At 40.6% G+C, this 24,147-nt stretch overlaps 7 protein-coding genes across 8 annotated transcripts; 1 reads left to right on the forward strand and 6 right to left on the reverse strand.

Annotated features, from left to right (window-relative positions):
• Positions 1–544: 544 nt before the first annotated feature.
• Positions 545–2,396, reverse strand: LOC145441703 (cysteine protease ATG4B-like). The gene has a single exon (XM_080319631.1). It carries the CDS (start codon positions 2,302–2,304, stop codon positions 1,129–1,131), a length of 1,176 nt encoding a protein of 391 aa, XP_080175757.1. The 5' UTR covers positions 2,305–2,396; the 3' UTR covers positions 545–1,128.
• Positions 2,397–3,433: 1,037 nt separating this feature from the next.
• Positions 3,434–5,282, forward strand: LOC145441704 (saccharopine dehydrogenase-like oxidoreductase). Its single transcript, XM_080319632.1, has one exon. It carries the CDS (start codon positions 3,871–3,873, stop codon positions 5,128–5,130), a length of 1,260 nt encoding a protein of 419 aa, XP_080175758.1. The 5' UTR covers positions 3,434–3,870; the 3' UTR covers positions 5,131–5,282.
• On the reverse strand, positions 5,226–7,623 carry LOC145441709 (leptin receptor gene-related protein-like). Of its 2 annotated transcripts, none has more exons than XM_080319638.1 (4): positions 7,470–7,623; positions 5,760–5,834; positions 5,510–5,696; positions 5,226–5,443 (listed from the first exon to the last, which is right to left on the reverse strand). In XM_080319638.1, exons 1-4 carry the CDS (start codon positions 7,481–7,483, stop codon positions 5,327–5,329), a joined length of 393 nt encoding a protein of 130 aa, XP_080175764.1. In that variant the 5' UTR covers positions 7,484–7,623; the 3' UTR covers positions 5,226–5,326. The 2 variants fall into 2 exon arrangements, with proteins under 2 accessions (XP_080175764.1, XP_080175763.1); XM_080319637.1 differs by lacking the exon at positions 7,470–7,623 and adding an exon at positions 5,937–7,415.
• Positions 7,624–7,864: 241 nt separating this feature from the next.
• On the reverse strand, positions 7,865–11,017 carry LOC145441706 (uncharacterized). Its single transcript, XM_080319633.1, has one exon. It carries the CDS (start codon positions 10,904–10,906, stop codon positions 9,878–9,880), a length of 1,029 nt encoding a protein of 342 aa, XP_080175759.1. The 5' UTR covers positions 10,907–11,017; the 3' UTR covers positions 7,865–9,877.
• An 865-nt stretch (positions 11,018–11,882) lies between these two features.
• Positions 11,883–13,548, reverse strand: LOC145441707 (bifunctional arginine demethylase and lysyl-hydroxylase JMJD6-like). Its single transcript, XM_080319634.1, has one exon. The coding sequence runs from the start codon at positions 13,428–13,430 to the stop codon at positions 12,402–12,404; it is 1,029 nt and encodes a 342-aa protein (XP_080175760.1). The 5' UTR covers positions 13,431–13,548; the 3' UTR covers positions 11,883–12,401.
• A 919-nt stretch (positions 13,549–14,467) lies between these two features.
• LOC145441708 (bifunctional arginine demethylase and lysyl-hydroxylase JMJD6-like) lies at positions 14,468–16,310 on the reverse strand. The gene has a single exon (XM_080319635.1). It carries the CDS (start codon positions 16,161–16,163, stop codon positions 15,156–15,158), a length of 1,008 nt encoding a protein of 335 aa, XP_080175761.1. The 5' UTR covers positions 16,164–16,310; the 3' UTR covers positions 14,468–15,155.
• A 4,097-nt stretch (positions 16,311–20,407) lies between these two features.
• On the reverse strand, positions 20,408–21,684 carry LOC145441710 (uncharacterized). Its single transcript, XM_080319639.1, has one exon. It carries the CDS (start codon positions 21,556–21,558, stop codon positions 20,548–20,550), a length of 1,011 nt encoding a protein of 336 aa, XP_080175765.1. The 5' UTR covers positions 21,559–21,684; the 3' UTR covers positions 20,408–20,547.
• Positions 21,685–24,147: the final 2,463 nt, after the last annotated feature.

Here is a 24,147-nt window from a genome sequence, read left to right on the forward strand (position 1 = left end):
ACTCGACTCGCAATTTTTTGGCGTAATTTCGAAGATTAGAAAAGCTACCACATCATTGGTATTTATCTACCAGTACTGGAAATTTGAAAATATGGCGAGAAACTGCTCATAGCCATAGCGGGAAAAACCTGTATATTATGAATGCAAGATGTGACGCATTTGATACCCCCGGACCCCCACACAGAATTGTAAAAAAGTGGGTCGAATACAACTTGAACTCGAAGCTGAACGGAGAACACAATGACTCGGACTCAACCCTCTGCAAACCCACTTGGAATCAGACTTGACTCGATAATGAATTGAAAATGACTCCACTTGATTTGAGTCAAAACTATAAAAGATTGAATAGTGTCTCGTAACCTTGCGAGTTGGTTATGTATAACCCTGGTAGTTTTGCGTCAAAAGCTGCTTAAGTAGAGTTTAAAGTATTCTAAAAATATCAACACTTCAAAAGTAGAGCGAGATGAAAAAACTAGAGGTATGGTATCATACTTCGTTACTGACCACTCTGCCTGTAATAATACACAACTTGATCGCTTACACATGATATAAATAAACTGTTGATTTTCAATTTATGATAAATACAAACAGAGAATTGAACAAACACATAAATATATCAACACAGAGAGAGTTTAGGGGCAAATCTGAATGTAATATTTGAAATTTCAGAAATTCAGTATATTGTCAACTTTCTCCATAAAATTAGTTTACATATTTTATCGAAAACGCACCGGCAAAGTCGGTCAGTTATCTACTCTCGGCTGATTTAAGAAAAAGTACCACACCTGGGGCAGCATAACAATCGTATCTCAGCTTGAATCCTAACAAAAGACGTCGTCATGTCAGCTCTTTCCTAATTTTAGTGATTATTATTCATGTGCAATGCTTTACCATGAAGTACTGTAAATTTTGTGCATAGGATAAATCCATGTTTTCAAAGAAAATCATATATAGGCGTATATATCAAGACATCCATAGAAATGATGTGGGCGACTGCTTCAGTATTTTGGCGCCAATCGAAGCATACACATTTTTAACTTGACATTTCATTATCTAGCAGCCAATTCATCGCCACAGTCAACGTTTTCAAATCCTAACTGCAAAATTCTGCGTAAATATCAATCTCATTCATGTCACATCCAGAATTTCAAACTCTTCATCGATGTCATTCAAATCTTCATCTGAGTCCAACGTAAGGCAAGAGGAATCATCAACCTCACAGCCAGATCGCAGTAAATTCCGATTATGTACCGATACCGAGACAACGCGGGAATCGACAACACTACATGTAGGCTGTGATTCCATGACTGTAAATAATGAAACAGATTTACTTTTACTTGATAAACTCAAGGCCTTTTCACACAAATCTTCAAACGAATTCTTGTCTTTACAAAAGAAACCAATTGCGAGAGACGGATCAAGATGAGATGCCAGCATCCTACTGGGACTGTCACAGTGATAGGACCGATCCGACATGGTGTCCAAAGCATCACCATCCCATTGCACACACGTTTGAGTTGTATGAGGATCAAGGTAGACCAACGCATCTGCATCGACATACCCTAAGAAGTAATAGGCATGGTTTGGCTTTCCTCCAATCATACCAACACTCTGTTCCCAGGTGAAGTAGGTCCGCAGACTCTCGTGATACAAAGGGTTTACTTCGGTCAAACCTAATCTCAAAGGGATGATTAGTAAAAGTGGTTTCCACACATTTTGTTCTGCAGATTGAGTGGGGCTTGAACTCTTACCAACACACGTAACTTCTACATCCTTTCTGATTACAGTACTGTCCATGGCAACGTGGATAGCGATATCGCTGGATTTGTCAAAAACTGCAAGACGCTTAAGCACTTGTGCGACAGTGTTCGGCCCAAACCACTCTCCAACTTTTTTGCCTTCCTGGACTCCCATCTGAGCTATTTGCTGGATTGAAAATGGGCTTGTTCTTTCATCCGAAAAACTCTTTAAAATGGTGTAGTAATGCTTGGTTTGCAGTTCATCGGGTCTCCATTTCCATTTTCGACCTAACTTCATGTCCATGATAGCCTGAGACAACATCATTTGACCACATCTCAGCATACAGCCCCATCCGGCATCACTTGTTGGACCAGTACCACCTATTGGACCGAAGCTCTTCCTATATGTGAACCAGAATCGAGACCTCACAAATTGAATGAATTCATCTTTGTCTGCTGGGAGAGTGAAACGCTTTCCTAGTACGAACACAGTCACTTTTCCCGCCCATATGTCATCCACCACGGACGCGTTTTCATAAGTGTAACAAGACAAATTGTATTCCATATTTCATAACGCGTAGATATTACTTACATAAGCCAATACTTTCCGCGATTCAAACACAAAATCCGAACACAACTACGAAATAACTTTCCTGGGTAGTGGATACGTAAACTTCATTGCAATAACAGATCGAACGTTGCAATGGAAGCAACGGATACGCTGCAACGGGATCAACGTCAGTCGATAATTTTTGGAGAATAATTTTTGGCAGCTATAAAACAAATGAAGAGGTTGAAATCACAATAAGATTGATAAAAAAAAGCAATAATACTATTTATGCATACACATATTTAGTTTTATTTATTCTTTCAATTTTCATACACTCTTGCCTTTTTATGACTTGATTTTATGTTATTATGTACTGCATTGTAGGCATTGTAGGCAAATTTTTCCTTGCATCAACATCTTGTGGAATTTGAGAGTAAAATATTTGTTAAATGAATGAACAGGAACAGATTTATACATGAAGTCAGAAATTGTACTGACATCTTTCGTGGAGTCATTTTCTGATCGTGATTACCATCAGTCAGTCAGTCAGTTTTTATTAATATTTTCAGCATTTCAAAACATCACAAGACTGCGATACACTGAAAAGATAGGAAGGTGTCCCGAAACAACTTGGAGTAGCCTTTAAGATCAGACACCCACCTTAGCCTAGGCGAAGTAAAGAAGAGGCATGCACATTTGCACAAGCACACTGAATGAAAAGTAATGCAGAGAATATAAGACGCAAGCGACAAAATGAGGTGGCATGCAGCGGAGGGCGAGGTCGATGTTTGGTCGTGGTCCGGTAATCCTGAAGGCTGGCTAGTATTCATTTAGAAGAAATTGCTTGCATTTCGACTTGAATGCGTACATGTTCGACGACTGTCGGATAGCCGGCGAGATGCTGTTCCACAATTGGGGTCCGGCATACTTGATAGAGCAATGCGTTTTCTTGTATTCCGTCCTGATCACATGGTAGTTGTTCTTCGTTGACGCGTGTGTGCTGTACTTGTGCGCTTTTGACTCCGTGGTGAAGTAGTCGTTGAAATTTGAGGGACATTGACCGCAATGGAACTGATACATAAACTGGGCAATTTCTAGCTTCCTCATATCTTCTATGTTCGGAACACCAAATCTTTCGAGAAGCGATTTGTCCATGTAATGTTAATCCTTTTCGAGGGATGGGCATATTGGACATGGTTTTGCGGTTCTTGATTGCAAATACCAGATTCGAAATGCACGCATTATGCGGATCGGATTTGCTCGGAACCGAATCGAGGTCGAAACGCCAAATCTGGCGAATCCAGGAACTGTGAACTTGACTGAAATTGCGTTTGGCCTGTAATCGAGTCTCTAATCTGGAATACATAGCTTTTGTACGATTGTACGCCTTGGATTTGATTGAGGTTTTTGGTGTAGGATACCGACAAGAATGCATATAGGGTGCAGACTGGATTCGGATCTAGTGATCAAATCCGATCATTGGACTTTGGATCTTACGATAATGTCGCAACCTTCCTTTGAAGATTGACACATGATAGCGACCTGCACTCCGAGTGAGAAACAAGCATAGCATCGGGTGTGATGGAGAAATTCGACCTGGTTGTCTACGGAGCATCGGGCTTTACAGGAAAACGTGTGGTCGTCGAACTGTTTAGAAAAGGCTGTCATGAGAATTATCGTATTGCAATAGCAGGACGCGACGCCGGAAAACTGCGCTCTGTCCTGAAATGGATGAACGATGAACAGTCCGTGCAAGGAGATGCTGCAATAATAGAAGCGGACACAAGTGATTACAGTTCGCTGGTAGCAATGTGCAAGAAGGCGAAAGTGGTTTTAAACTGTGTAGGGCCATATAGATTTCACGGTGAGCCTGTTGTCAAAGCTTGCATTGAGGCTGGTGCAGACTATTTGGACATAACGGGTGAGCCGGAATTTATGGAGCGTACCAGGATGAAATACAACGATGCTGCTGCTGAAAAAGGAGTTTACATTATACTAGCTTGCGGCTTTGACTGCATACCCAGCGAGTTAGGGATGATATACGCTAAAGATACCTTCTCTGGCACACTCGGATCTGTCGAAAACCATTTTCAGTTGACCCATGGAGATAAAGGGATGACTGGGAATTATGGGACGTATTCATCTCTGGTGAATAGCATTGCCAGCGTTTCGTCTCTGCGGGCATCGAGGAAATCTCACTCTGGTAAAAAAGTTCCTGTTTGTGGACCAAAAATGAAGGTGAAAGGAATACACAGAAAGGAAGGAAAATTTGCTCTTCCCTTTTTTGGAGCAGATGTGTCGGTAGTAAAAAGAAGTCAAAGATTCTTATATGAGCAACGAAATGAGACGCCCGCTCAATTTGCAATGTATTACTCTACCAGCTTCTTCCAGATGATTTGTATCATTTTGTTCCTGATCATTTTGAAAATCATGACATTAACTACTGTGGGAACCAAGCTTATGCTGAAGTATCCAAGTTTCTTCACGGCTGGAGGCTTCACCAAGACGGGACCTACTGACGACCAAATTGCAGGCGCTGGATTCAAGTTTACAATGCTCTGCAAAGGGTATGAGAAGATTGCTGAATGCAATACTTCTATGCCATATGATAGTGAGATGGTGCTAGGCGTAAGTGGGCCAGAAATTGGATATGCCTTAACGCCGATAGCCTTGGTTCAAAGTGCATGTTGTGTATCATCCGAGAGGGAGTTGTTGCCAGGCCGAGGTGGCGTATATACCCCAGCCCCTGTTTTTCGTGACACTTCATTGATTAAAAAGCTTCAAAATAATGGAGTTTCTTTCTCCATAATATCAGAGCAAAAGAAAATCGAAAAAAATTGACTGCGCTTCCAATCATTTCCTACAACTGACCGCTTCCAATCACTTCCTACCAGTACTCTCATGTCTGGAACAGATAAGAGTGCACAGGAAAACACTTTCGTTAATTTTCAAAGAATGACATATATTGAATAAAAAGTATAATATTTTCACAAGTGTGCTGCATAACAACATTACAAAGTGAGGTGCAACCTCAAATTCACCATCGCTGGAATTCATAGCCGGAATCTTGGCTGAAATACCAGAAAAATCCATAAACCGTTAAGAAAGCTGCGGAATTTCCCGCGAGTGTTAGTCCGCATGCACCCCATTGAATCTGTCGAATCACAATTATAAGGAAAGATGCTTGTAAAGGTAATCTTCTCAACATTTTGTTACTTACCACTGTGTTTCTCGCTAGCACAATCGGTAGACCCATAGCAGAGATAACAATCCCGGTGGTAAGAAAGACTGACAGCTCCTTGCATGCTGTACTTGTTGAATCAATATCATCTGCTAGTCGCCGAGCAATGGCGATCGGCAGTGGTGCAAGAATGTAGAACATCAGTTCAAAAAGAGGCCAATACGAACTTGAAAGAAAATTCACTTCTATTTACGATCACGATCATTGCATACTAACAGTATGTTCTCACCCATATTGAGGAAGTGCACATGCTAACATGAGCAAAGTAAGCGATGCTGATCCACAAAGTGCCAATATGACGAGGCTGCCATGAAAATAAAAACATGGTCAGGTGATGGAATAAGCTAGATCAAGCTTGAGAGGAGAAAATCAATTTTTGATGTATTACGAAATTTATGTAACTCACCCTTCGTGGTTATCAATATGCATCCAATGAAGAACATGTAAAAAAAAAAACATGAATCAGGTGAAAAAAGTGATGCGAAGATCACATATAATCTCTGAATAGGAAATGTCCAAACCCCACATATTCAACTTCCATACATTGTCTGGCAGTGCAGGAGTGCGGAACCTCCTTGAGTACTGATAGTCGCATGAATCACATAAAATTTGGGCAGACCACATTTTTCTTTCAGATTACAATTGCACATGAAAATCCAGGGTTGTAATGACTCGAGTCGTGACTTGTCAGTTGTCACTCTAATAGTAACGTTCCACAATATCGGTATTTGTCTATCAGTACTCGTACCTGAATATCAGGGACAGAAACTGTTAGGAATGAGGAAAATTATGGTAGTGAGGCATTAGATACCAACCAAGCAGAGTTGCATAAAAGTGGGTTGAACATTACTTGAATTCGAAACTAACCAGTGTACGCAATGACTTGAAATCTAACTCGGGTCTTAACACTATGACTAGGACTTGACTTGGGGATGGTATTGAAATTGACTGGAATCAAATCTATGTAAGATGGACTTGTGACTAGCAACCTTATGACTTGGTAAAAACCATACGAAAATCTTAAACCACAGAAGTGATGTTATATCGGGCAGGAAAAGCGGGGATGAGTGAATGGGTCTTTCCTATTTGCAGTCTTAGTTTCAACATTTTTATCAGTTCATGTGAAGTGGAGCTTAATCTACAGCAGACATGGAAACGATACAGGTAAATTAACCCGAAGGTAGCTTCTAGCCATTTGGGCCAGATTTGATTGAAAATCGGTCTATATGTTGAATAGTCGTATGGGCAAGTGGCCTGAATCAGCAGAATCGTTCCAGAAATAATTAATTGGGGCAGTATCTGGTGTAGCACAGCACACTTAACCTACCTTACTTCATATTTTTCCAGATGACTAAAACTATGAACAGATTGAATAACAAATATAACATTGTAATACCTACACAATCACGTTGAAACTAGGACCGTTCACAGGTATTTAATATTCAACTGAAAGCACAGTCAGCGGTTTAATGAGGAAATTGTTGATAAATCACAAACAAGTCTAATCCATTTCATGGGTAATGTCTTTCACATAGATATCTGTGTCGTTGAGTACTTTTACAAAAAGAAAGTCACTAGCAACATGAAAATGCAAGTGGGCCAAAAATGATAGGGCGGGTATAGCAGGTTACCCATCCCTGATCCCTCGACCCTCGTGAGTGTATAATGAGAGCTTATTTATAATTCAGCAGACGTCTGTATGTCAATCAACGCCTTTTATGTCTGAGTTCATCTGATTGATCGGTTATGGGATGTTGTGATGACCGACGGATTCCTACACAAGCCGATCATTGGCATCTTGGGATACTGAAATCACAAATCAGTATCACAATCACTATTGCCGTAATTTAGCTTTGAGAACAAAGGAACAGCTCATATCTCAATTCAACTGGCGTAGCGAACAGTGGATTAATTATTTACTGATATGGCATACCACTTACCAGCAACTGCCATGATGAGATCTGGAACGCCCGACGGTATCAGTCAATATAATCGCTGTACCTCAACTCCGCCTCATCTATCAATATGAATTACTAACCTATGTAGGTTTGTTAGTATTTCTATATTATTCATCGATGTTTTCAAAGTTCTTCTATATATGCATGGTGCGTGTATTTGCCCAGCTCGCCGCATTGTGGTGTTCGTTTTCGTTGGAATGCATCGATTTACAGTTCATGTCAATCCAACTCAGGGTTCATTCTACTTAGACACATCTTTTTTAAACTAGATTTTCAATTTATATAAGAACACCAACGGGTGATTATCTATAGTACCACAGCACTACATGGTCAAAATTACATTATCGATAATCCCAATCTGCAATCCTTAGGTGGCGCTATAATTATAATAAGACTCACATGACATTTTATCAAATCACCGAAATTTTCATTCCCTTTACTTCGTTGATAGCAACGATACGATATTGATAGAAAACGAAAGGTTCTTTTACAACTCGGTTAACAATAGTAAAATAACCGAAATTCATCATTCATTCATCCATTTCTTTATATTTTTATCATGTCAAAATGCCACAAGTTTCTGGTAAAATGATAAGTACGAGGGAGTCGAAACGACTTGTAGTAGTCTTTCAATCAGATACCCACATGCATTCACATTCCGCTTCAATGAAATGTAGATATGTTCGATGCAGTAAACAATAAACACATTGCCTACATAGCTAGCAAGTAAGGATGTTGCGAACCCCTGAAAGATTGTGGCCCGTGCGGACACGAACTTTCATCCAAGTTCTCTGTAAACTCATAGTTATGGCTTGACTTGGCATCACAATGCTGGTCCTATTAAGAAATACCTTTACGTAAATCATCCCTCACAAGACAGCAAATATTGAACATTTTAGGCTACATATGGGCCTACGTAGGCCACAGCTACATTATAGCCAATTAGCCATCAGACGCTAGTGTTATAGTGTTTTCATTCTAGATACCATAAGAATTAAGTCGTTGACTCCAGCGTGTAATGCGGTACATGCTGGTGACATCGACACCAAATTCCGAGAAAGCAAAAAAGTGCTCACTCCTTCATTGTTTTCTGGGGAAATGAATCAAACAATAGTTCTTCGCAGAGGCGAAAACGCCAATGTAAAACCGTTGTATCAAGTTATAAACCGAATATGGTGTTAATCAAGTTATGATAAACGTTGGCTGCTTTAGCAGCGCTTTTCAGACTTGGCGCCATGGGCCGTGGTGCGATGCGAGACATAGCCAGGGGCTCTTGTATATTGAAAACGTAAACGCGACAGGCAACATATTCACCTATCTTACCATTGGATCACAATAGTGTGGTGTTTTGATAATCATAAATCATGAGCTCAATTATATTTTCGTCAGCTACAGATGCGATGCAACAAGATATAATGCCGTCTAATGAATGTGTAGGAGGATTTAGACCTAGTAAGGTCTATCTATCGATCTATCATCGCCTTCAGCCTACTGGAATTACTCGCATTCCGTAGGTAAGATCTCATGAGGACTTCAAGGAAAGGATGTTGTTTGCTCACTAACGGCAACTCTATGATACAATTGAAGTTGTGGAAAACTGATCAATTGATAAACCACGAACAATGTGATTCATTCAATTTAAAATTTCAACCTCATAATCTCTTCCTGCAGATGCTTATGATATATCAATTGTAAAGATTGTGATATTGTGACAAAGTACGACTGAAAAAGAAAAAAAAAACTTGCCCTAATTATTACGCATTTTGGACATATCGGATTTTGTAAATCATAGTTTTATTGGAATCTAGCGATGACCCAGGCCTCGCACATCGAAATAATGTATTTTTAATGTTAAAATGATATGTACGTTTTCACGGTCATACATATGACATAGAAAAGATGCAGACAACTATAGTAGTATGCAATGCAGTCCTAGAAGCATGTGTGGCGGACGCGATTTCAAATTGGGCAGCATTTGAAATTATTCGGTTTCGACCATTTCGACGATCGAACATATCAATATCGACGGTTTTGGCCAACGCCAAGGTTTTATCGCCGTCAATTTTTAAGGCACCGCACTTTACCCAGCCACATGTTGGTCAGAACTCCGTCACTGCAAGTGTCCTGGCACGGAAAGCGTCGGCCCCGAAATACCTGTATCTAATAGTCCCGCACCCGCGACGAAAGTTATTTATTGTAAGAAACTCGGCAAATATTACATAGGCTTATACATATTAAAAGATCGCTTAGGATGCGGTGACGACCTAAATTTATACCCTTCGCGATCGATAATGATCCCAGCCTTATGATGTAGACTTCCCTTGAAATATGCAACGTTTTGAGTTAATCAAGGCGCCTAGTTTTGGGGAAACTTTTGGCCTATAGCGATTTAATAATACTCTGATCCAATTACAATACTTGTTTCATTGCCAATTATCAAAGTTGCGTGAAACCATTTGTTTGTATCAAGTACGATGATATCGCCAGGATTCACAATAATCTCCATCGATGACATGCAAATTCCGCTACATTCTGGCGGAGATTCAAGCATCCATTTCTTTATCCCTCTTACTTGTGCTTGCCAAGAAAGAGCGCCTACCGCGTCTATATGCATGTGTGCTCCATAACCGGGTAATCCCATGAACACCCAATCTGTTTTACTGTGATCTAATGATAACGGCAAGAAATAGGGAAATTTGTAATGCTTTCGTAAAGTGTTCGCTGCTTTGCCGTCGCAATTGCTCCAACCAACGTACCACGGTTTCTCTTTTCCTTCTGCTCTTTCTTTCGTCATATTCAGCATTTCTCCTAGGTTGCTGAATTCCGTGCGGTATGGAAAAAACTGGCAAGCATTGGTCACTTTTTCTAGCGCCTCAGATCCTACGCCATATAACTGCCGAAAAAAATCAAAGCTGAACTTGTTCCCTGCAGTCCACCCATCTTGCCCGTCTTCAATCACAACCGGTTGCATGGTAAACGCGTACTTTTCAATGAAGTCCTCGTGAGATAGGTTTCTGACCCGATGTACTCCTGTCACATTCGCACATTCGTAGCAATTCACTGGTGGTCGAAAAGGATCCTGCATCTCTTCAGTAATTGGCACGAGACAGCTTTCATGAGCAGTGTTTGTATCTCCAGTAAGGCCTAGATAAATGTCTAGTAGCCACTGCGTTACATGTAGTTGATATAGCATGCTAGTGTAGACGATCGTTGGGATCAGGATCAATGCTAAAAATATGACGCCTGAAATAATGATTCCTCCTCTGGCGGACCATGGCCTCGAGTCGTGCTTTATCAATTTGACGCTGTGCAGGCTCGCGATGAGCTCGGTCGAAATTCCCAATTCTTTAACTGCCTTCTTCATTAACACATTAAACTCCTCGGATTTGATCGCGACGTTATCATTTTCTGGTGACATTACTATAATGAACTGTTCGCGGAGCTAGACGTAATGATCGCCCAACTCTAGCCTCTGTTTCTCGAGCCTATCCGCACAAGTACCTGTAATCAAGCACGGATTGATCGAACGGATCAATTAATTTCACCAATCGTAAGCACATTCACATAGTCACGTGATATCTGAAAATAGCGTCTCGTATTCCGTTCACGTCAACCGTACGTTGTTACATTAGGCCACACGCTTGAAAGGTTTACTGGTATAATTTATATAATTTAACCGTAATGTGATGATTAAATAATTGACACCACAAGAAAACTGTCGATAAGAAATGAAACGACCGTGCCCGAAGGTTTTTGGATTCTTTGCGACTATTAGTATTACACTGTTGGAGTATACGCATTTTACAATAATGGAGGGACGATCATGCGGATGTGCGGTGTGAGCTACATAACACCGTCAATCCGTGAGTTCAATAAGATATAGGCGCTCTTAGATTTTACTTTACTTTACGTGGTCGAACTCGACCGGCAACATATGTTATCAACGCGGAGCAGTTACGTTATAGTTCATAATACCAGACAAGTGAAAAAGCGGAAATTTCTCATAGCAGTCTTCCGCAATATCCTGTGATGACAATCCCGTCTCAGATATCTGACTTAACTATGTTTCAGTTAAACGTGGATGAACGAAATTAGTTTTAATCATCGAGAATATAATTTCCGGTGTTGGCCATCTTACGTTTTCCACTTGACAAATTGAGAAGAAGACAATATCACAATTGACAAATCACAACGCGTTGTCGTCTGCTCGTAGGTCGTATGCGCATTGCGCAATTGCACATTCGGGTTGTTCAGAATTCGTTGACTTAAAAAAAGTCGTGGTTTTCAGTCCGTTTCCCATGCCTTATGCCTTAAAAAATATATTCTAGCTACTTTTTCCCGTAACTTACCCCTTGCATCTGTGTGCAATGCACACGCAAATATACGATTCAAAGTTTTTCGCTGCACATCGCACATCTAAAGGTAACTGTATTGACGTGTGAATCAAAACATAGTGCACACTCAATTTCGTTTGTTGTCTGATTTCACACAAGCCTATATTGATATATACAGAATTACAGATGTGTTGATTACGCAATGTGGGTGAATATTGCATTCCCTTTTGTTAGCTGCAATCTCGAACAGCGATGGTCCACGGTCGGGTTGCACACGTGCTAATAAGTTACAATACTACAAGATAAAACATGCGCAAAATTTTCGTAACTTGAGCAGAATATGGACTTTTATGAGGCACGGGTTGTATGTATATATCGCCAAACGAATCGATGTATCCTGTTTTAATGAATTAAGGGTGCATTTCCATTGTTCGCGCTTCCACATCACTCGGTCCGAGACCGAAGTATCAGCAACAAAAATGCATCAAATATACTGGGATAAATATATGAAGGTTCTACTATACAAATATACACATGCATGCACAATCCATATTATACGGCAATCTTAATTCATTTGCCTTAATAATATTCAGATCCAATCACAATGCTGGTCTCATTTCCAAGAATCAATGTTGAATGAAACCACTTATTCGTGTCAAGAACAATGATGTCACCAGGTTCGACAACAATTTCTATTCGCTGCCTGCATGTACCGTAGCATTCAGGAGGAGCCTCCAGTATCCACTTCTTCGTACCCTTTACTTGAGCTTGCCAAGATGAAGCGTCCACTGCATCAATGTGATTAGGCGCTCCATACCCAGGAAGCCCCATAAACACCCAATCTGTTTTACTGTGATCCAGATCCGGTGGCAAGAAATACGGGAACTCGTAATGCTTTCGAAGTATGTTTGCTGCTTTTCCATCGCAGTTACTCCAGCCGACGTACCAAGGACGCTCACTTCCATTTGCTTGGTCTTTGCTCATATTCAACATCGCACTCAGATTTTGAAATTCCGATTCGTAAGGAAAAAATTGACAGTCTGTGGCTCTTTCCAACGCTCTCGATCCTTCACTGTACACGTTACGGAAAAACTCGAAGCTAAACGATTCCTTAGCTGTCCATCCTACTTGGCCGTCCGTTACGATAACCGGTTGCATAGAGAACGCATAAATTTCCAAAAATTCTTCATGCGTTAGATTCGTCACCCTGTGAACACCTTCGACATTGGCGCATTCGTCACAAAAAACAGGAGGTCTAAAAGCTTCAAATGCGGAGTAAGGTATTTGTATCAAGCACAATTCATCAAGAGCTGAGCTCCCGGTCGTGAAGTTGAAATATTTATCCAGAACGTGGTACCCGAATTCAGTCTTGATCAAAAGTTGATGTGAAAATATCGGAATTGCGACGGAAAGCAGTAATACGACCACAAAAAGTAACGCCCTGGGAATTTCATCATGTTTTTCTTTATACTGATTTTTGAACGATTGTACAGATTTGAGATTTTTTATATCCTCCTCCGAGATTCCAAAATCCTTCAGTGCCACCGAAATCAGGGAATCAAAGCTCTCCACTATTCTGTCTTTACTATCTGATACACCGTTTTGCATATCGACGTTTACTTGTATGCAGGGCTGCACCTCGTTCTGAATCAATAGTGAAACTAAAAACTTATTCCTAGCTAACGAATACTTAGAAGGCAGGTCGTATATAGCTCGCTCATGAGACCGTAATGTTCCACACTTCCGTACAGATGTTACATACACCCTAGTGATGCAGCAGACTTTTCATTAATGACATGTATACTATCATTATGCAATTAGTTTTATGTATCAGACAACCGAAAAGAAAGTTATACTATGGGCATTACAATATCCGATTGATGTGTACTAGAAATGGTATAAAGCAGCATAAGCAATTTTCTTGGCCAGTCTCATTACACATGTTTCTTGTTCTGCATAAAAATATATAGGCCTATCTAGCATATTCATGTACCGACCTCTTCGAGCTAATTCCTGGTTTCCCGATTCACTCATATGCTATTACTGGGGCTGCATTTAAAGCAAATTGTGTTTTATAACACACCTGTTAAAACGATCGACTCGCATTCTTAATATAGCGAGTGTTAAAAAGACTTTCGAAACGGCGAGTTTAACAATAGCGAGACATTAAAAAAATCCTAAATCTGACGGTATCGCTTGTCATTAAGCTAACCGAATACCGAACCCTTACCCCAACCCCCAATCGTTATTTCTAATGCCACGTAATTTTACCACTCGCTATTTTGACGCTCACTATATAGTATGTTTGTATACTGTTAAAAGCATGCAATGTTTTCTTGTACTTTCGAGAATTCTGTGTCGTGCACACTGCACACGCATACAAATGAACCAAATATTGTCATTTCAGAATTCAGATGCTCTTTTTCATAGGTGGTGATGGCTATAATAATAATAAAGAAAAACCTGTTTTAAACAAGGGCCATGTTTTAAACAATCGCGTTGTAAATGTATTTAAATTTTAAGCAGAATGGGTGTTGCACTACCTAATTAAAGGTATGGTTATTTACTGTTGGAAGTTGGATTATAATAAAAATGTTATTCCTTCTTATTGACTTGAAGTGTGCTCCTAACTATATTCATTCAACTTTTGTGCAATATCCGTTTATTCACAGAATTAGTCCGACACTACATATAATATACCAGAGTATATTTACAATTCGCCGTTCTGCAGCATAGCGGTGCAATTCCGAATACACAAAATTGTAAAAAATACTGGTGCATGGGCGAATGGCATTGCATTCTGCAGCCTCGCATCACATTGTACACGATTATCGTTCAACGAGTTAAAACGTGGTAATTCATATATCTACAAGTAAAATGTTTCCAAACATTCATTTGTGCAATGCAAGCAACCTGCGATAAAAAACATACATGCCTAGTATAATATATATTTTGTTCGATATTGGTCACAATCACAACGAATTCGGTTTGTTCATTTCCTACCAGGAGTCGTCATTTCGCTATATGCAAATGATGGATTGGTTTCTTAAGATTGAATTACCATTATGAGTGAGTGATGTGGCGGATAAAACACGAGATCAGAAATGTAACACTCTATCAAAGTGATTTGAGTCACCTCATCGCAACATATTGAACAGAACACGACAATGTGACTACATGGTATTCAGCATAATAGACATATTTAGAGTGAAGATATGTTGTGGAAATGCTAAGGTAAAAAATCTACACCAAATGTCGAAAATCTCACATTCCTATTGCTTGCAGTATAGAATTGTAATGATATCACATAGTGAGCTTCCAGTCACTGCATTTTTAATAGAATTCGGATCCTATGACGATGCTGGTGTCATTGCCTAAAATTAACGTTGAATGATACCATTTATCTGCATCGATAACAATTATATCTCCTGGTTCAACAATTATTTCCATTCTAGAGGTGCAAATTCCAGCGCATTCGGCCGGTGCTTCAATTGTCCATTTCTTTATTCCGCGTACTTGAGCCTGCCAGGCTACAGCGCCCACAGAATCGATGTGCATAAACGCTCCATATCCAGGTAAACCCATGAAAATCCAATCTGTTTTGCTATGATCCAATATTGGAGGTAGGAAATAAGGGAAATTATAGTGCTTGCGTAAAAGGTTGGCTACTTTCCCGTCACAGTTGCTCCAGCCAACATACCACGGCTCTCCGTTGCCTTCTAACCGTTCTTTGCTCATGTTCAACATTTCTCCAAGGCTGTCGAATTCGGTTCTGTAAGGAAAAAACTGGCAGTCTGCCATGACTTTCTCAAGCGCTTGCGATCCCTCGCTGTAAATATTCCTAAAAAAATCGAAACTGAACGTATCTTTGGCTTTCCAGTCGTTTTGACCATCCTTTACAATTACCGGTTGCATGGAATAGGCATATTTTGCCAAGAAATCTGCGTGGCTTAAGTTCGTTACCCGATGCACTTCCGTAACACCAGCGCACAGAGAGCAGTCAATTGGCGGCCTGAAGTGTTCTTGGATATCTGGCAAAGCACCAACAAGGCAGGTTTCGTCCTCGGCTGAAGAACCATACATATAGTCGAAGTAACTGTCGTAGATGTTGAACGCGAAATCTGACCTGCGCCGAGCACTTTTGTAAAGTAATGCTGGCGAAATCGCGAGTATGAGAAACACAGTAGTTGCAACAATCCATACACGGTATTTTGGGATCGAGTCTTTTCCTTCCTTTTTTATACATTTCAAAGAATCCAGGTTGGCAATATTTTCTTCTTTTATCCCCCATTCGCCGATTGCCCTTTCTACCAACGATAAAAACTCTTTGTTTTTCGCCATATTCGACCGCACTGTATTGTATACAGTCTGAATATTGTAAGAAAGCTATGTTATGACTGCTTCATTGATAAACCGATCGCCCTCTTCCTGTTATCAGTGTATAATACTACCAAGTCGTGACAATTCCCTGCGCACGGATATTCTTAGATGTACCATACAATAGACCTGCACGCCTTAATCTCGGACGGGTCATGTTATTATTATCTAGTCATGGTAGTTTCCAGATATAGCTCTTTTCGTCTTTCGCCTTGTGCGTCCCGACCACATATTGCAAGTCAGGTACAATGTTCATCCGTCTCTGTATTGCACCGTCCACATTTACGCATATCTCGTTGTGCGCTCTTCAATCCTTTAGGCCAGTGGTTCTTAACCTTGCCCCCAGCGCCCCCCAGGGGGCGCTGGCGATTTTGAAGGGGGGCGGAAACGCTCAGGGGGCGATATGGGGGGCGCTGGGCTCAGGGGGGCGGTATGGGGGGCGCTGGAGAAAAATGGCTTCGCAGTAGATGATGTGGTGATAGGACATATCCTTAATGAGTATTCAGAGCAAATTAACACCGAAAACTTCGTTACATATAGCCTTCAAAATACATATAGGTTTAATTGTCCATGGGCGCCTAAATGACTGACACCGAATGTTCCTGTCTTGGCAATCTGAACCCCAGAAGACGTATGTCAGTGAAGAAATACCAATCTGAAATCGTGTGCATCTTTTAGTTTAGTACGATTGGGCGACAGGGATATTCCTGTTGGGCGATATCCCCGTTGAGCGATTCTATATTTTTTGATATTGCAGACAGGGGGTCACGAAATAACATCATGCAACGAAGTCATACCAACGGGTTCGCCCGCCCGAATATGTTTAATTATTAGTAACGGGCCCTACAGTTTCCAAGAAACCTCACAATGTTCGCTTCAAGTTTTGATGAGTCTGCGCACACTCAACAACTCACTGCGCTGACCCCTGGACAACAGTGCGTATCGACTAAAAAAAGGTAATAACTTCGGATTTGTTGTGCGCAACGTAGATTTTCTGTGCGCAGAGACCGTGTCAGCACTGCGCACGTGCGCAGCTTAGAGGGAACATTGCACCTCACTCAGCTCTACCGGCAAATGTGTTTACGTGAGCAGAGAGAGGATAAAAATTAATCTCAATTTACATGCAATTCCCGATGATATTGACCAATTCAATCATATAGAGGACAGCCTAATGGGGGTCTGGGAGTGAAGTCCCCCGGAAGCTTGGTTTATCACCCGATGGGGGCCCAGGACCAACGTTTTTTTGTTTGGGGGGGGGGGGGGGCTGACGAAGTGCTGTTACGGCCCTGGTAACGAATAATTGTACCTGCGGGCACGCCCGAATATGTTTAATTATTAATTACGTGCCCTTTATCGTCCTATACAACAGCTCACTCCGTTTATCGCGACTTATATATGTAATTACCACCTATTCATTCATGCATTATAGAAAATTTTGGTACTTAGAGCGACCAGGCCACACAAACTTTGCTGACCATCGAAATCACGATAGGGGGTTCGTGGGGGCGAAGCCCTCAGAAGTTCGGTTTATCACACTATGGGTGCGCAAGGCAATCGTTTTTAGGGGGTTGACGAAGTGCTGTTACGGCCCTCCCTCTTACTCATTGTCTTTATTACATTCCTTACATTATGAAGTTGGGGGGGGGGGGGCGCTGGAGCACGATAATTTTTGAAAGGGGGCGCTGGAGGAAAAAAGGTTAAGAACCACTGCTTTAGGCTCTCGAATTTCGTCATTGTCGTGCTGGTATCCTCTGTCATTATAGGATCACTATAAAGGATCACTTAGCCAGAAAGAACTGAGCCAATTTGTAATATTTGCAATAATGTGTAATATCGAACCTTTATGTGCATAATGTATTGCAACGGTTTTCCGGCTAGGATTAGTGTATTACAAACTTTTCCATTAGAAAAATTATAAAACATACTCGCGACAAACATACAAAAGAAGAATTGTTGCTTTAAAAATTATTTTCTCGTGCTGATACAATGGTTTTCGCCTCACTGTAAATCCATGGGCGGGAAAATGTGTGAATATATCGGATTTACACCATAGCGTGGGGTGTAAACATCATACTGTGTGGGGAAACGAGTGGCGCAGTTGGTTAAACACTGTAGTCACGACATCGATGGTTGATGGTACGAGTCTCGGCTCTGCCATGTTTCTATGCGTCGGAGGTTTGTTGAGCTGTCTTCAAAGACGATGCAAAACAAATTTGAGTCAATTCCGACTAGTAGAAGCGGAGTTATTCGAGTTTTTCGTTGATAATTCTCGGATTATCCTTGATCTGGGGATTATCAACGAAAAACTCAAATAGTTCCGCTTCGACTAGTCGGAATTAACTCAAATTTGTTTTGCATCGTCTTTGAAGACAGCTAAACAATTTCATGGGGTTGACAGAAAAATTTGAGAATTTTTATTTTTTTATATTTATTAATAATTTAAAAATTTCAATTCAAGATTGCACGGCCGTTACTGGTTGGAATTGAGTCAAATTTAGTGTGCATCGTTTTCTTGGACAACCGGACGATTTAATCATTAGGCGAGTGAGATTTGGAAAAAAAAGTTTTTTTTGAACAACCCTAATGCACACTCTCTTCACTAAGAGTACAGACTTTTGCAAGACACCGCTGACATGGATCACATGACGAGAAGGAGCCTGTAGAGAAACCTTTGCTCAAGCGGGTTTGTCTACTTGAGCTACTGACTCAGCTTAGTATGTCTTTAGTCTATACATCCACTACTACAACAATTATTCAGGCGAAACTCTTTACTTTTTGCGTTTTGTTGAGTTTGTAAGGCATGCATAAGGATATATGTTCGCGTTATGTTTATAATTGAAATCCTCATAACAACTGGAGAAATTGCCCCTCATCACGGTAACTGGACATATTTCCGAAATTGAACCTATTTGTAGATTCATTAGTCAAAGTAAGTCGCGGAGGTGTATCGTCCGGACGTATATCCCAGCTGTGGGTATATGCTTATCAGCCAACAAGATTTCAAATCTAAAACGGTTGTCCGGCATTGGTGGATGCCATACAATGAAAGGCGTCAGTTCACCATGCGACACTTCAGCCGTTTACTGTAATGATAGTGCTGGTGATATGTCGGGTTGCATTTAAAACAAACGGTGTTTCAAAACACTTTAGTTAAAACATGATTTAAACAGTGTTTTAAAAAAGGCCCTTAAAAATGTGTTTTTTTCAAGTTGTAAAATTGTGCCATAATTGTGTAAATACTTCACAAAGACATGTTGTATGAGCCTATGGACAATTACCACCCGATTTAGCCGATGAATATCGATATAGGATGGTTGGAGCCCTCAAATAGTCGGTTCAACAGCAATAGTACATATATTTAGTCGAAGGAGCTATTTTTACCCTATATTTTCAATTGTCAATATCAATCCCCTATGACGCCACAGTTGAATATGTGTGACTTCATGGCAAAACAAAAAAACAATAAAAAAACATGTTTTAAAATAGGGCCTTGTTTTAAACATGTTTGTTTTAAATTGATTTTTGTTTTAAATGCAACCCTAGTGATATGTGAGTTTTGTGACACCTGAATATGGGGACATGAGCATTAGGATTCTTGAGCTCGGGTATAGACGTGAATGTTGGGATATATTTCAGCAAGTGACTTAATATCCCTAGCTCTAACCCCGACTGTAACACGTCCTCGTTTATATTTACCATGGCCAAGTGTTATAATCAGGTTCAAGTTCCAAACCTAACTTAACAAACGCTCATGTACCAGACACCATGTTCACGTGTCGCCATTGCTAAAATGTCGCCTGCTATTGAGCCTCATGGTGATATATCCAAACAATATCTAAAACACTTGACTTAGTAAAAACTTTCTCAGACATATTTCTGGGAAAATGCGATTGCTTGTAAAAGTCAGCAGATATAATTAGGCCCTAAAACTATAAGCGAGCGTCCATGTGCCTGTCTCAGATAACGTGATGATTGAATTATATGTCAACATGCAGACACCAATCTGCTAATCTCAAATTGCGGAATACAACCTTATTGTCAAAATCACAAAATTTCGGGACAAGCGGATTGACTATAGCTCAACGATCGTAGAGTAGTTTAACAAAACCATCAACCATGGCAAGGGAACACCATGAGCTGCGTGTCAGACATGCATTGGAACGCTCACGAGTCGACAATGCACATAGGATATGAGTCAGAGACCTCCGCAACCCATCGACGACATTATATATTTTCAGAAAGCGCCACGTATCGACAGACAGTCCATTCAATATTTACAGTTTGAAAATGAAACAGCGCACACAGACGGAATAAATAGATTTGCGAAGAAACACAATCTTTACGTGATTCAATAATATTCTGAGCCGATTACGATGCTGGTTTCATTTCCCATAATTAGTGTGGCGTGGAACCATTTGTTAGTGTCAAGTACGACAATATCTCCAGGCTCAACAATAATTTCCATTCTACCGATGCATGTACCAGCACATTCAGGCGGCGATTCCAAAATCCATTTTTTCGTTCCCTTTACTTGCGCCTGCCACGACAGAGCACCGACAGCATCAATGTGCATGTTAGCCCCGTATCCGGGTAAGCCCATGAATACCCAATCTGTTTTGCTGTGGTCTAATTCCGGTGGTAGAAAATACGGGAACTTATAGTGCTTGCGGAGAATATTGGCAGCTTTTCCGTCGCAATTACTCCACCCGACATACCAAGGCCTACCCTGGCCTTCCACTCTCTCTCTACTCATGTTTAGCATATCTCCCAGATCTTTGAATTCGGTACTGTATGGAAAGAACTGACAATCGTTGGTCACTTTCTCCAGTGCATCTGACCCTTGACTGTACACTCTGCGGAAGAAGTCAAAACTGAAGGCATCTTTCGCCGTCCAACCATCTTGACCGTCTTTAATGAGAACGGGTTGCATGGAGAACGCATATTTTTCAAGGAAATCAGCATGGCTTAAGTTGCTTACGCGATGAACCCCTGTTACACCTATGCATTCCGTGCAGTCGACCGGGGGCCGGAAAGGATCTTGAACATATTCTGTATTTGGTACTAAACACGTTTCGTCAAGGGCGGAAGATCCATACATATAACTGAAGTAGCGATCAAAAATGTTGTATGTAACATCTGAACCTCGAAGAGCACTGGTATACATCAATGCCGGAACAACAGTCACGGCGAGTAGCAAAACAGACGTAATCAAGATTTCTTTGTTATTGTAAGTCCAGCTGTTGCCATCATTTTTTATGGACTTAACGGATTTTAATTTAATCAAATTCTCTTCCGATATACCAAACTCCGATACCGCCCTTTTCATCAATGAAGCAAAATTCTCGTCGATATGCTCCATACCCGAGTAACGCTTCTTCGACTAATTCAGAAAAAACGAAGCCATCGATCCTCGAGATCAATGCATAAGAATGCCGATCATAATATTTCCCAACTATAGAAACTTCCTGTTTCAGCGAACTGATGCGTGACTGTTTCCTCTACTTAGACAGACTATATTCTAAGTAGGCCTACGTGATCAACCTCACGACATGTTATCAGCGCCAAGCGATTAGCGGTTGATGATTAGCTTCGCATCCCCAGACAATCTGTGTAATGAATATTGCAACTACATTCTAAGTAGTTTAACCTACCCAAAACGCGTAATTTTAGGTCTATATGTAATAGTTACAATATTGAGCACTAAAAGGGACGAAGTTTGAACTATACACTTCTTGAACGAACCTTAAACCCGTGGTTCATTTGTGACTTTATCGCGCAGAGTCAGATTGAATGAGGTGCCACGGAATCGGATATTTAATCGTTTTTTTATCATGAATTTGGCTGATACCAGATACAAGAATTGCCATGTATTGAAAAGTGAGGAGGATATACGATCGATGCTAGAGCTTTATTACACATTCCCCAGTTTTAAATTTTGAAATTTTGAATCGTAGGCCTAATGTCATATCGTTTTCATCCACTTCAGCTCTATGATTAGTGAGAACATGATGTCAAGCGGCGATTCAATTACACTGCGACAGCAGAGTGCGAACCCAGTTGATTGATGACTTCCCAGTGTTTGTTGGGCTTTTCTTTATTTTTGCTTATTGGCACCGATTCCGAGTGGATACTACACATTTTGTGGTTTCGTTTGATATTATTAATCTATAAAATCGCTAGGTTTTTCCTCTTATTATTGTTTGTTGGCACTGATTATAAGTGGATGCTGGACATTTCTTTTGATAAACTGACCCAAAATGAAGCGTTTTTATGACTAATTCCAGTCTGTAACTATTTATTTAGAGGACGATGCCAAAACTGCCAAAAATAAAAACTGAAAAATGCCAAAATAAGCTATTTTTGGCAAATGCCTAAAATAACACGGCCTGATTGCCGATTGCGTACAATCCACTTATTTTGCGAGCAAGGACGAGGGCGAGGGGAGGGCGAAAATTTGAGGGTAAAATCCCTCCCTTAAAGATATGGATGAATATAGTAAGACAAAGGTGGTTTTGGTCCCTATTTCGTGATTAACTCAAATCCTATGGCGATATTTATACATATATTTCATAATGTGATGTTATAATATGTTATGTCATGAAAAATCAGTGTGCTGGTACATGACATCCGCGCTAAGCGCGAATTTTTTCAAAGGTAGGCTAATGAACGAATTCGGTCAATAATATTGTTAATTAAATTTGTCTTTGGCCCTCATAGGGTGATCTACCGAACTTCTCGGGTTGCGTCGCCTCCAGACCCCCCATTTCACGGCTGCTCGAAAGCCCGACTTCATTGTCATGTAGGCCGACCATTTAGGCGCTATATGAACATTTGATAATTGGACAATGGACATATTGGTCTCGGCCAACATGCCTTGGTCATTCTCGGCACCGAAGTGCCTATTTCTATAGCTTAAACTAAATTACGTTTTTTCGGGGGTTGGGGTACGCGCGAAGAAAATTTCAAGTTTAATGATTCTATCAAAAATACTATATAACTTTTTATATATCAATGAAATAATTTTGTCCCCCTTCGAGTTCGTCCCTCCAAATTGGATCTTTTGCCACGACTGTATCGACCCTGCATATACATTATCATTATCAGCTTTACCGGTAGAGCTGATAGGAGCGCTGTCTTCAACGATTTAGAATGCACAATTGCACATAATGATACATCTCCAGCTAAATTCCGTACCTCATGCGCATTTATATTTGGGCCTATTTTCTCATTTTTATTTATTGGGAGACGGGTACACAACAATTGAAAATCTGCCGACACCATATATCGTGCGACGGGCGAATTTAATTCAAAATTGAATACATCTTCTCGCGAATACTAAACCTTACACCTTACAAAAAAAATCGAAATGTTTTTTAGGGGGTGGGGGGGTGAGGGTATGGCCTCTTTGGCTCCCTCCTGGCTACGTCAATCGTTGCAAGCTGCCGTTAAGAGTGAGCTGACCTCAACGAAAAGCTCGTGTTTGTAATTTATAACAGCCGCCGTTGGTTTTTATTGCTTCAATGCGGAAATCGTCATGTTTTATTTGACGAGTAGAAAGTTGCAAATCTTTGTCCGGTGTGTGAACAATGAACATGAACATAGATCTCCTTCTTGCCAAGTACCAATGCTCAAAATCCGTTAAACCAAACACCAATAATATACGTTACTATTTGAAACTATAGACAGTGTGGTGCCTTGTGCGAGGTAGTGGTGTCTCAAGATCTTACTACTAAATCGAATATCTTTATGGGTGGCCAACCTTTTCGGTGAAAGGTCGGCATGAAATCACTTAAATGTTGATGACCATTTTTAGTAGTCCGATAGGAGCAAGCCGGATTAGCTATCAGTGAAAACAAGAATTAGCCTATCTTACCCATCAAATTCGATAACATTTATGTCATGAAAAGTTTGTGTGCACTGTGCATTTATGTCCTAGGCGGGTGAAGCG

This window comes from Botryllus schlosseri, chromosome 6, assembly GCF_051294905.1.
Source record: "Botryllus schlosseri isolate E-star chromosome 6, Bs_hap1, whole genome shotgun sequence".
NCBI classification, from domain to species: Eukaryota; Metazoa; Chordata; class Ascidiacea; order Stolidobranchia; family Styelidae; genus Botryllus; species Botryllus schlosseri.